The sequence below is a fragment of the Nyctereutes procyonoides genome, unplaced genomic scaffold (genome assembly GCF_905146905.1).
Source record: "Nyctereutes procyonoides isolate TBG_1078 unplaced genomic scaffold, NYPRO_anot_genome, whole genome shotgun sequence".
NCBI lineage: Eukaryota > Metazoa > Chordata > Mammalia > Carnivora > Canidae > Nyctereutes > Nyctereutes procyonoides.
Window position 1 is genome coordinate 64,566,601 of NW_026575052.1, and position 13,458 is coordinate 64,580,058.

At 37.2% G+C, this 13,458-nt stretch overlaps 1 protein-coding gene across 1 annotated transcript in view; it reads right to left on the reverse strand.

The window, feature by feature from the left end:
* Positions 1-13,458, reverse strand: part of ITGA8 (integrin subunit alpha 8) — a 171,830-nt gene that overhangs the window by 37,940 nt on the left and 120,432 nt on the right. The window contains exons 23-24 of the mRNA XM_055332378.1: positions 10,899-10,979; positions 1,484-1,589 (exon numbers count right to left, since the gene is read on the reverse strand). Coding sequence (XP_055188353.1) covers positions 1,484-1,589; positions 10,899-10,979 — 187 coding nt within the window. The remainder of the gene's footprint in view (positions 1-1,483; positions 1,590-10,898; positions 10,980-13,458) is intronic.

The following is a 13,458-nucleotide window of genomic DNA, read 5'->3' on the forward strand; positions in this document are numbered from 1 at the left end:
ACTTCAAGTACACATTTCAAAGCTGAGCTCCTTCTGTTTTAATCAGTGGATCTCAAAGAAAGAGAGGCCAAATCTCATAAAGAGATGAGCATTTTAAACACATGAATCTTGTACTCACAGGACACCAAAACAGCTTGGGAAAAATCACCAAATGTATTTAAATTTATTGTGGTTTTGAAAATTCACTTCAAAGCCGGCAGGATACTTTTGTCTTTTTTTCCTCCACAGTTCTGATAATTATAATGATCAATAAAACAATTTATAATTTGGTTTTGCTTATTAGGTGGCTCATTTAATTCACATTATCAAAGCAACATGGCATCCACTGGTAACAGTATATTTTGAGACATGAGGATAGCACATAGGGAACATGTGATGATTGCTTTTGTCACCACTGATTATTACCCTAAAATTTTATGATCCGTTTATGCTAAGATTAGAAGCAGGGCTGCCCTGAGAATGATTGACTTTGAATATGTTTGCAAACTTTGAGGTTTCACCATTCTTAAGCAGAGTGGTGCACACAAGGTTTAATAAATTATTCAACAGCATTTTTTTCTAGCCAGGTTCTTAATCTGAGTGGCCTTGGGGACTCTGTTATCCTTTTGCTATCAAGAGAGCTTAGGGCAAAGCTTTGATCCAGCTTTGGATGGGGCTTCTGATTCTGAACCACAGGTTGGGCAGATGACAGAGGTTTTCATGTTGATGCTGTGCAGGAGCTGACACTTCTTTCCCCATATGTAAACAGCTCATCAGTTTTGAAATGACTTCATTGTTAACCTTTGAGTATGTTAGTCATGTCCCTTGTAGCTTCAGATGAAAGTCACAGTCAGAATTATTAGGTCAGTGGAGTGTGTTACATAGGAGAAGGACAGAGAGCAGTACAGAAGAACGGGCCTCAAACAGAAGATGGCTTTTCATGAGCTGCTGGTTTGCTTCTGGAAAATATTTTACTAATCAACAGACTATTTCAAATCTCAGAATAAGTTATTCCTCTGTGTGTGTGTGTGTGTGTGTGTGTTTGTGTTATATGTGTGTGGGTTTTTTTGTACAATAGTGAATACTCCATAAATTTTTCTCTGTCTGTTACCTTCTGGTTGGTGACCTTTATTTTAAGAGATGTGTAGGTTTTAAGGATATTTGAAAATGTAGGAAGAAGCAAAATAAAGTCTAGGGAGCTAGTCATTTTTATGCTTAAGCTGTACATTAAAGATTAAAAAAAGAGGAAATAAGGAACATTTAAAAGGGAATAGTAACAAGATAAAATATTCTCACTACATAATGACTCTCATCACTAGAAAGCAAGTGACTCATACTGTACTCCCCCCCTCCCCACTGCAATATGATAGCATAACAGCACAAATCCAAGCAGTATATACAGCTTAGATCTTAGATTGGTGTCTTTTAAAATACTATGAAGAGTTTATTGGTAAAGAGCATAAGAGTAAACTCCTAACACAACTTTAAGATAGATAAAAGCTACCTCATAAATATGTTCCACCAGTGGACCAATTCCTTCCTCTTTGCGGGGCTCCTCTTCTGGCTCCCAGTTATGAATGGGCAAAACAATCTGCGGAGGGTGGGATACTCTGAAACATGGAATGTTTTGTTAATTGCTGATGATGACACAGTAAAGAATGGTTCACTAGTGTACAGGATGCTAACAGCAATGAGAAAAAGTGGCCTGCAATTTACTTGAACAGATATTGCTTATATGGAAAAAGGTATTAAAACTGATGATCAGTAAAATAACTAAAGGAATAGCAAAGGATCTGAAACATCCACTGGAGGCTTTTAATACCTAGCTCAGAGGTGGACTATTTTATAGCATTTCACCTCTTGAGCACTAGGAGGGAGAGCAGAGAGTCTTTCTGATTTGAGATGGATAATTTAACATATATACGTATAAATGTACACATCTATCTATAGGTCCTGTGTAAGTGTAAGACTGTGTGTGTGTATAGGACATATACTCCCTACCTTAAGTCATGTCAAGAAATGGGACTTTTTTTGTGGATAAAAGTCTAGAGTTTTGTGTTGTGTTAAACATTGGGTTGTGAAGAAATGTAGTTTTGTATTAAATACTTCAGAGCAGAAAAGTGGTCACTTGTATATTCCTACTTAGATTTCTTTGGTTTTCCCTTAATGCAGCCATACCTCCCTCAAGGCTAGGCCAGGAGCCAAAATAAAGCCTGATTAAGTTCTAGAGTTGTCTTCTAGATAACTCAAGGCTGAGAGACACTTAAATGATGTAATCATGTAATAGGATATTAACACATAGATATTTTTGCCTGTAATTTACACCTAGTGAGCACTGGCTGAATGCAAGGCACTACATGGCATTATTCTACATTAAAAACTGGTTCCAAACCAAATTGTTATTTTTGTATAATCTTCAAAAGGATACTTCTCAAAAGAACAATGCTTTTTTTTTTTCTAGCAATTTTTAGGTGAAAGTATCTTTAAAAGAATTCCTAGACCTTAGCTAAAAGTAACTTCAACAGAGAATCTCTCTCGGCAATCAGATGTCTCAAATGCCCCTTTAAGGGCATCAGTAATTAATGCAGCCTCTAGCAACATCAAATACTATCTTTATTTTTGCCTCTGAGTAATCTCTTTCTCAAGGACGAAGCAAAATTTATTGGACTAAATACTGACCCAAGGGCAAGTAATTTAATTTCTATGTGTCCCTATTTTCTCATCTGGAAAATTATGATAAACTCTTTGGATTGTATACCACAAATTATTGGAAAACATCTCAAATGATCTTGATCAAAGTTAATTTGGCTGCATTGTCTTCTGGGGGTGTGTGGAAGAAGTATATTTTTTAAATTGACAACCCACATAAATGCTACTATATTACAAAAACCTTTGCTTTCATCCTTTTTTTAAATTAATTAATTAATTAATTTATGAAAGTCACAGAGAGAGAGAGAGAGAGAGAGAGAGGCAGAGAGGCAGAGACATAGGCAGAGGGAGAAGCAGGCTCCATGCACCAGGAGCCCGATGTGGGATTCGATCCCGGGTCTCCAGGATCACGCCCTGGGCCAAAGGCAGGCGCCAAACCGCTGCGCCACCCAGGGATCCCTGCTTTCATCCTTAATGGGCAACTATTAAATTATAAGTGCAGGGCACAGGCTTGCTGGGCTGATACCTCAACACTGCCTATGCTTATATTGGTTTGTTGTTATGTCATGCTCCCCTTTCTGACTTGATTTGATTAAATCATGTTCAGATCAAACACCAGGGATCTGGTAAGAAGAAGAGTACAGAACATGGAAGGTTCTTTTCATTCAAATGAAGCCCAGGGAGTTTGGGCTTCTGGGGGTCTTCATGATCTAGCCACCCAAAGCTTTACTTTGCTCTTAGCTTGGCAACGAGAGTTGACTTCATCATGCTCCACAGCCAATGTGAGGCTCTAAGGAAAACTTTTTTTTTTGATAGAGAATAAATACAGAACAGAAGCTGAGCACATTTTCTCTGAAAAATTTGTTCTTATGGCCATCAATCCTGTAGGATTGACTGGTCATAAATGCTCCCATGCCACAGAATCATAAATATTTCGACCTTGACAGGTACTATGGAGACAGTGTATTCAATACTTCTCATTTTATCCATGAAGGGAAAATTGATGTTCAGAAAAGTAGGAGTTAATTGCAGGTGAAGACTTCAGCTCAGGTTAATTCAGTACTATTCTATTTCCAATATACGGTTGACTCTTGAAAAACATGAATTTAGACTGCACGGTCCAATATTTTCCCCATATATAAGATACAGCACTGTAATTATTTTTTCTCTTCCTTATGATCTTCTTATTAGCATTTTATTTTCTCTAGTTTACTTTATTGTAAGAATACAGCATATAATACATATATAAAATATCTATTAATCAACTGTTTCTGCTATCAGGAAGGCTTACTGTTAATAGTAGTCCTGAGGGAGTCAAAAGTTGTATGCACAGGGGGTTGGTGCCCCTAACTCCTGCCTTGTTCAGAACTCAACTGTATAATGTACCACAGGAGCCACCAAGTAGCAGCGATTTTAGTAAAGACAACTTAAAGAAACATTCTGCCCCATTTCTGTAAACAAAATCAAATAGAAACCTGTAAGAAACAATCTATTATCGGTCATGGCAAAATCATTCAAAAGGTATGGGTCACAAAATTCAGTTATCTACTGTCTAAGACTTTTTCAAATCTGGGGAAACCATGACAAAAAATGGCTCCATGGAGATTCCACATAAATAAGTGAAACACTGTTCACGGTTTTCAAAATTATCATTTTTGTTTAGAAGGAAGGAAGAATATAATCAACTTTTAGCTGAGATAAAGAACCCCAACTGAATAGCATTCACATTCTAGGGTGGAGGATAGAATATTATTCTATGGAGCCCCCCACCCCAGTGATAAGAAGATTGAGGTATCAATGGTAATGCTAGATGTTAGGAAAGGATTAGGGAAGAAAGGAATTAGGTTTTTGGTAGGTTAAAGTCTATGCAATTGGAAGTTCAAGTCTGATGCTGTGCTAGTATGATATGAACCCTATTCTCATAATCCTGTTTTCAAACACTATTAGTGTCAAATAGACTTCTATTTAATGTATGGAACAATGTTGGCTCCACCTGCTATTACCACTGTCTATACAGACCATGGTTGTTGGTGATGGTAGTCTTTTTTTTTTTTTAAAGATTTATTTATGAGAGAGAGAGAGAGAGAGAGAAGCAGAGAGACAGGCAAAGGGAGAAGCAGGCTCCCCACAGGGAGCCCAATGGGGGACTTGATCCAGGATCCCAGGATCACACCCTGAGCCCAGGCAGACGCTCAATCGCTGAGCCATCCAGGTGTCCCGACTGTTTCTTAATCAAACTCACTCAATCCTGATTATATTACAGAGGACACAAATTTATTACTCTTTGTGAGCTAAGTACATCTGGTGCTACCTCTTGTGGCTAAATTTACTTCTTACCAACTTAATGCTAAATTAATCCTTTGAGCCAACAAATGACATGTAAATCTGCTGAAAGACAGTGTTGACACTATCTGGTTTTGAAATAGCAGAATAATTCTCAGTATTTTTTTCCCATTAAATAAATAAATCCATTTGAGTTTATTTTTAAAATTACAAAACAACGCTAAACTAAAAAAGAACTGCTAGAGACAGTGTGTGATAGAATACACTGGAATAAACACAACTGGGGAAAAAAAAGAGATTTCGGAAAACTGAGCATGGAAGATTTTCAACACAGTAGCTGTTTGTTCCCTGAAGAATTGAACATTAAAACTAATATTTTTGCTAAGTATTTGGAATAAAGAGCTTTACTTTGCAAAATGGCTAAAAAGAACTCTAACACTGTGTTAATAAACTGTGGTCAGTTGTTGAACATTAATCTAGTGATTTAAAAAATTGCATTCATATGAGAAACCCAATTTTAATTACCTGATTTAATTATTGCTAAAATGAATAGGAAATTTCCTTCCTTTTTAAGTTAGAAATATTGGTATGATAAATTATGGCAGAAATTTATTTATAAATATTTATCTTATAAAATGGATATATAAGAAATAAATATACTACACCTTGTGGCATTGCATTGAGTTATGTCTTATGGAATAAAAACTACCCAATTTAAAATTTGGCATTAAAAAAAAAGTTTCAATTTATTTTTGGTCAGCAAAACAAAGATAAACTAAGCTTAACGAAGGAGACAAAACTTCATATACACTAGTTGTAAATGTTAAAAGATATAAAAATAAGTGTAAAAAAATTCTTATTTCTTCTCTGATTTTCTTTAGTGTTTTTCTCAATGAGAACAATGGGGGAATTGAGAAATGCACAAAAATGAAACATCTGGATTAGCTCCAAATTTCTATAAATCAAACAGCTCACTTCTCATGATTCAGCTCATGAGTTAAAGAAGAAATCACAAAGGAAATTAGAAAACATTGTGACTGAAACCCAACATATCAATATTTTGGTAGATGTTCAAGCAATTAGAGGGAAATTTATAGCACTAAATGCTTATGTAAGAAAATAGTCGCCAATGATCTAATTTCTACATAGAGGAATTAGAAAGAGGGAAAAATCTAACCTAAAGTGAACAGAAGAAAGGAAATAGTAATAACAAAAGCAGGAGCCAATGGAATAGAAAACAAAGCAACAAATAAAAGAGAAAAAAGAGGCACCTGGGTGGCTCAGTCATTTGAGCTTCTGAGATCTCAGAGTTCTGAGATCAAGCCCCAAGATGGGCTCCATGCTCAGTGCAGACTCTGCTGGAGATTGTTTCTCCCTCTGCCCCTTCCCCCCCACTCTGTGCTCTCTTTCTCTCTCTGTCCTTCTAAATAATTAGTCTTGAGAGAGAGAGGGAGAGAGAGAGAGAGAGAGAAGGAGAAAAAAGAAAAGTCAATGAAATAAAAAAACTGGTTCTTTGAAAAGTTCACTAGACCCTAGGTAGAGTGATCAAGCAAAGAAAGGAGGGCAGTAGAAGATACAAATCAATACAGGGAATGGTGAGGCCCTACGTACATTAAAAGGAAAATGAGAGAATATCATGAGCAAATTTATGCCATACATGTAACAACTTGGATGAAACAAAGTTCTTGAAAGACAAACTGAATGCTCCTCCCTTAAGATCAAGGTAGGATCTAAAAACAAGACAAAGATGTCTTTTTGCACCAAGTCTACTCAATCTTGCCCTGACACTCCTTGTCTATGCAATAAGAGAAGAAAAAGAAATAAAAGGTATGACTATGTAGTAAACAATTTAACATTTCCCCAGAAGCCCTTAGCTTCTGGGAGGTAAAGCCTAAGCTCTAGAAATTTTATGCCTGAAAGAAATATCTTTGTTTTTTTCTAAGGGTCATGGGTCATACTGGATATTCTATCAATATGATTTGGGGAGGGTTGCTCACATCAAAAAGATTAACAGTGTGAGACAGGGTGGGAGCTTGATTACATCATATTGGACAACCTGGAGATTGAATGCGATCAAATCAGTGGTCAATCAATTAAATGCCTTTGTAGTGGATCTCCAATAACAACTGTGAACACTGAGCCTTCGGCAATTTCCTCAGTTGGGGATACTCCATGCATACTGTTATGTATCCATATGAGGAAAGTAACATGTCCTGGCTTCATGGAGGATGACAACAGAGGCTGTGTGTTTGGTACTGCCCCAGGCTCCAACTTATGCTCTTCTTCCCTTGGCTATTTTTAGTATTTATCCTTTTCCTGTAATGAACATAGTGATGAGTATAATAGCTTTCAGGGAGTTCTAGGAGTCTTTGAATGAATTATCAAATGAATTATCAAACTGAGGGTGATTTTGGGAAGCACTCAAATCTACAGTTGGTATCAGAAGTAAGGATAATCTCTTCTGGGTACTATTCCTTCTAACTCTGTAGTTAGCTAAACTCTTGCATATGCAGATTAGGAAAAAAATCAAACTTTTTATTCACAAGTGGCATGATAATGCTATAGAAAATTCTAGGAAATCAACAACCAAAAAGTTACTAGAATTTGTAAGCAAGTTTACTAAGATCTCAGGGTACACTGCTTGCATTTCAGGACTTAAACATGTGGATCAATGAAACAGAATGGAAGGTCCAGAGACAGAGTGTCACAGATGAATAGAGGTGTCAAGTAATTCAATGGGGAAAGGATGGTCTTTCAGCCAATAGCAGAGCAACAACTAGATATTCTTATGCAGCAGTGAACTGTGGACCTTACCTCACACCAGACACAAATATTAACTTAATCATAGACCAAAATGTAAAATTGCAAAACTTGTAGGAGAGAATGTAGGAGAAGATCTTGTGACTCTGAGAAAAGTGAAGACTTTTTATTTTTTTAAATAAAGGACAAAAACAGTACAAACTATAAAATATTTGTTTATTTTTAAAGGCTTATTTATTTATTTTAGGGAGATTGAGAGAGCAGTCTATAAAATATTTAAAATTTGGATTTCATACAAACTAAAAATTTTTGCTTTTTGAACATCAGTGTTAAGAAAATAATAAGCCAAACTATAAACGGAGAGAAAATGTTTGCAGGACACATATCTGATAAATGATTTTGTATCCGGAGTATATAAGGAACTTTTAAACATGATAATAAGATAGATAACTCAATAATAAATGGGCAAAATTTTAAAAGACACATCAAAAATACCCACTATGGGCAAATAAGTAGTAAAAAGATACTCAGTATCACTAGTCATTAGAAAATGCTGATTAGGGGTCCCTGGGTGGCTCAGTCAGTTAAACATTTTGCCTTTGGCTCAGGTCCTAGGATGGAGACCCACACTGGGCTCCCTGCTCAGCGGGGAGTCTGCTTCTCCCTCTCCCTCTGTGTGCTCGCTCTCTCTCAAATAAACAAATCTTAAAAAAAAGAAAATTATAACTAAAACTCAATGAGATATTCTCACACACTTACCACAATGGCTAAAAATGAACAAAAACAAACCTCAAGCCCATGCGTGCAAGTGCGTGACACAACTACAACTCACTATGCTGGTGGGAATGTGAAATGGAAATGGTGCAGCCACTTTGAAACACAGCTCAGCAATTTCTTTTAAAGTCAAACATACCCTTGCCATTACAGCTCAACTCCATTTGTGAATAAAAAAAAAAAAATCCCCACAAATGGCTATAGCAGGCTTATTATTAATAGCTCTAAACTGGAAACAACCCAAGTGTTCACCAACTTGTGAATGGAGCAGCAATTTGTGGGACTTCCATACAGCAATAAAAAGAAACAGACCACTGATACATGTAAGAACATGGGTGTTTTTTTTCACATGCATTATGCTAAGTGAGAGAAGCCAGACTCAAAAGGCTACATTCTGTATGAGTATATTTATAAGACTTTTCTGGAAATGTAGTGATGGAAGATAGATCAAGGTTGACAGAGCCTGGGAGTGGGGGCTGGGTTAACCATAAAGGTGCACGAGAAGCTATGTGGGGTGATGGAACTGTTTTATATTGAACGTCCTTGTGGTGTCCTAATGCTTCAAACTGAACATCTAAAGACAGGGTGAGTTTTACTTTATATAATTTATACCTCAAAAAGCCTGACTTAAAAAAACACACACCAAACCCCATAGACTATGAAAAGGTACTTGCAATGTGTGTAGCTGATAAAGGATTGGTGTCTCAAATTCTAGAATAGGAAAGAGTTGCTTCCTATGGATTAGTATGAAAAAATTGTCTTTTAGTAGAAATAATGGCCTAAAAATGAGCAGAAATTATTCAATTTGGGAAGAATGGAGTCAACATACACACACACAAAGCTACTCAGTGTCATTTAGGAAAGAGGGGATTCAAATCGAACGTTGAGTTAGACAGTATTTCTCATCCATTAGATTGACTCAGATTGAAAAACTCGACCATTTTGTAAGTTAATAACATGTGACAGTGAAAACTTACCTCCATGTCTTCTGGAACAGAAGTTTGGTATAATTATTTTGGAAAAAAAAACTGGTTTGGTACTATTTAGCAAAGTCAATAGTGTACAATGTCTGATCCTCAAATTCTGCCTCTAAGCAGGTACACTTCTGACATTCTTCCACACGTGTCCCAGGAGATATGTACAAGGAAGTTTGTAAAAAAGGAAAAAGAAAACCCTCAAATGTCATCAAGAGTAGAATGGATGAGTAAGTATGGTATATCTATACAATATTAAACTCTTCTGCAATTAAAAGAATGAACTATAAGCACACGTCCTAAAGTGGGTGAATGTCAAAAACATTCATTTGAATGAAAAAAAAATCACAGAAGCATAAACAAAAGATTTTGTGTAGATAAGGTTCAAAGAACTCTCTCATAGGCTACATGGCATGATTATTATTTATAAAGATGCACCTGAAGACAGGCTGCTTTGACTTCCATTCTAGCCCCCACTTCCCAGCTCCTACCTTGGTAGTCTTCAGCCCCCTCCTTTTTTCTTCAGCCCCTTTTGCCAAAATTTCCTCACTTGTGCAGCAAGGATGCTGGTATTTATTAAGATGTGCTAATGGGTTGGGGTAGCACATGGAAGGATCAATACATGCTAGGAATTATTATTCTTCTCTAATCCATTAGGTGGAGCCTCACTGGTCCCAAGAGGGCAGGCAGGGCTCCCCTCATTGAGAACAGCAGGGAGCAGAAGTATGAAAATGCATGGAGACCAAGGCTCAGAGTGCAGTTGTCTCGAGTGACCATCGTGGAAGAGTGGGAACCACTCAGGACTATGGAAAAGGAAAGGGATCTGGGATTGCTGGAGCCCAAATGACCACTCAGTCTAGAATACCAGCTGACATTTTTAGCTAAGTCCTTAATTGCCCTGAAGAAATAGAATTATGATAAAATCAACAAAGTCCTCACTTGCATAAAAACTATGTACAGTACATTTCCCAAGATGGTGGTCATTCTAAGCCTTTTCTTTGATCACTCTCCTCCTGCCTCTCAACTGATTGTGTATTGGTACTTTCTTCAAAGAACAGGACACAAGGAAAAATGTAGATTTTTCATATCTAAGAGTTAGCCATTTGTTTAACTTTTCATTATGCCAGAATAATTACTGGAGAAGTGAGACTTTCGGCAATCATAGATTTGTCTGTTTTATCTGGCTTCTTATCACAAGTTTCTATAGTCTGATTACCTGTCAGTGTGGGGAATAAAGGGATCTCTCATTTTGATATCCTTTAAGTTGATACCAAATGTAGTTTGCTCTAGTTTTCAATGGAAATCTAATGGTGGATAGAAAATAATGGAAATTTATAACTAAAGTGAATTGTGATTGCTAATGTGTTAGGAAAATTTCATATAGTTTTTACTAGTTTTTTTTTCCAGAACTAAAGCTATTATAGTATTAGTATGGTATTATTATAGTATAACAACTACAATGTCTTGATTATTACTTACCCTCTTATTTCTACTTGAGCTACAGCAGTGATGTTGATTTGCAGGCTCACAAAATTGCTGTCTGGGTTGTCCTTGTTGGAACTACAACACAGTGACAATATGATTTGCATGTATTTTTCAGACATGATACAATATACAATCATAACATTCTATATATTGAAAGAACAACAAACGCTACCAATACAATCATTCAGAAAACAATGGCATATCCATTCTACAAAACTGTAACCATTTGAAAATGGAAATGCTAAGATTCTCTATGAGTCAAAGTAATGTAATGACTTTCCCTAAGAAGATATCTTATTTTGAAAATGCAGCAGACTAGAAAAGCTTAAACACTTCTTTGTTTCAACGGCTCAACCAAGAAGGCAGTGAGCCGAGTTCATTTGCCAACCTCTACCTTGGACATGTTTCTGAACTTCTCTATGCATCATGTTCATTGTCCATTAAATGGGAAAGGAAGGCACTCCTTCCTGATTCTCCATGCTCATAAAGAAGAGAACTTGGATAAATAATCCAAGAGCAGCACATAATGGAAAAAGCTTTTGCATTTGGCTCTGGAATTCATTATACCATACATTGTTTTGGCAGCCAATTTACCCTCCTTGTGGTTTATTCCTGAAGTAGTATTAAAATAAGTGTACATTTATTGCATGTTCACTGGCTGATGAGGGTGGGGGTGCTGGGAGTGAATTAGAAGCATTGCCAATGGTGGGAAGAAGCAAGACCCCAGGAATTTGGGCAGCTCACATCAAGGCAATTAGGACATGACACAGATGTTATCAAGTGCATCAGGATCTCAAGATAGGAAGGGACAGCTGGGTTGGCTCAGTGGTTGAGCGTCTGCCTTTGGTACTGGTCATGATCCTGGAGTCCCGGGACCGAGTCCTGCATCGGGATCCCTGCAGGAAGCCTGCTTCTCCCTCTGCCTATGTCTCTGCCTCTCTCTGCATCTCCATGAGTAAATAAATAAGATCTTTAAAAAAAAAAAAAAGATAGGAGGAAATGAGGTAACCGATAAATATTAAGGAGGCCATGTGATGTAATGAACACTGGGTATTATATTACATAAGAATGGTGGATCACTGACCTCTACCTCTGAAATCAATAATACATTGTATGTTAATTAATTGAATTTAAATTTTAAAAAAGATTCTCAAGATAGAAAGTGCATGTTTAATAATGTTTCTTTGAACAGTGGCAAAATTATTTTTAAATCTGCTGGTTCTTTTATCTCAAGCAAATATAATTACATATGAAATTTAATATTTTTAAAAAGAGATTTATTTATTTGAGAGAGAGAGAGAGCATGCAGCAGGGCAGAGGGAGAGGGAAAGAGAAACTCAAGCAGACTCTGCTGAACTCAGAGCCCGAGGTGGGACTCTATCTTACAACCCTGTGATCATGACCAAGAGTTGGGTGCTTAAGAGACTCCACCACTCAGGTGCACCTACATATGAAATTTAATTTTTAAAAAAATGCACCTGCGAAGCACCCAATCCTGTAAAGGAAAATGAAACATGGTCTCACAAGATGTTCAGCCAGTAGCTGAGCTTTGAATGCAGATGCCAGTTGCCTTTATAACCCTTTTGTGATTTCACTGGAGTCACTGTCATATTCCAAAGATTATGCAGCTTTCAGCAAGCAGATGTGGCCACACCACTCCTGACAGGTCATGTTTATATCCAGGTCTCATTTAGAAGAGAAAGCCTCCTCTTTTCATCATCGGCTTTCACGCAGATTCAATGGATAAGCTTTCACACTGCACTGGTGGTAATGGTATGTGTTCTGACTAGCTTTTGAAGCTTTCCAAATGTGGGGGCTGGAGAGGAGATGATAAGAGTCTGCTTTCAAAGCAGGAGGAGACAGAAATGTTCCCACAATGCTTTTGAAAAGTCTCGGCTGATTGTATATACTGATAAGTCCACTTAAACTGCAAACACACATAAAAGATATAAACAGGCCAATGTCAGGCTCATTTCCTGTAATGGGGCATCACTGCTAGCCTTGTGATGAGCCTAGGGGGACTTGTTCATCCCTGGAAACCCCAGTTTCCAGGCCGCTTTATTATTATCACATCTGGGGAAAATCAGACAACTAAAAGGTTTTTTTTTTAATAATAAATTTATTTTTTATTGGTGTTCAATTTACCAACATACAGAATAACACCCAGTGCTCATCCCGTCAAGTGCCCGCCTCAGTGCCCGTCACCCATTCACCCCCACCCCCCGCCCTCCTCCCCTTCCACCACCCCTAGTTCGTTTCCCAGAGTTAGGAGTCTTTATGTTCTGTATCCCTTTCTGGTATTTCCCACACATTTCTTCTCCCTTCCCTTATATTCCCTTTCACTATTATTTAATCCACCATTTGCTTCAACATGGATGGAACTGGAGGGTATTATGCTGAGTAAAGTAAGTCAATCAGAGAAGGACAAATATTGTATGTTCTCATTCATTTGGGGAATATAACTAAAAGGTTTTTGTTGTGTGTTTTTTTTTTTAAATTACTGAATTACTAACCAGCAAGAGTCATTAAGCAATTCTACTTGTTGCATACTGTG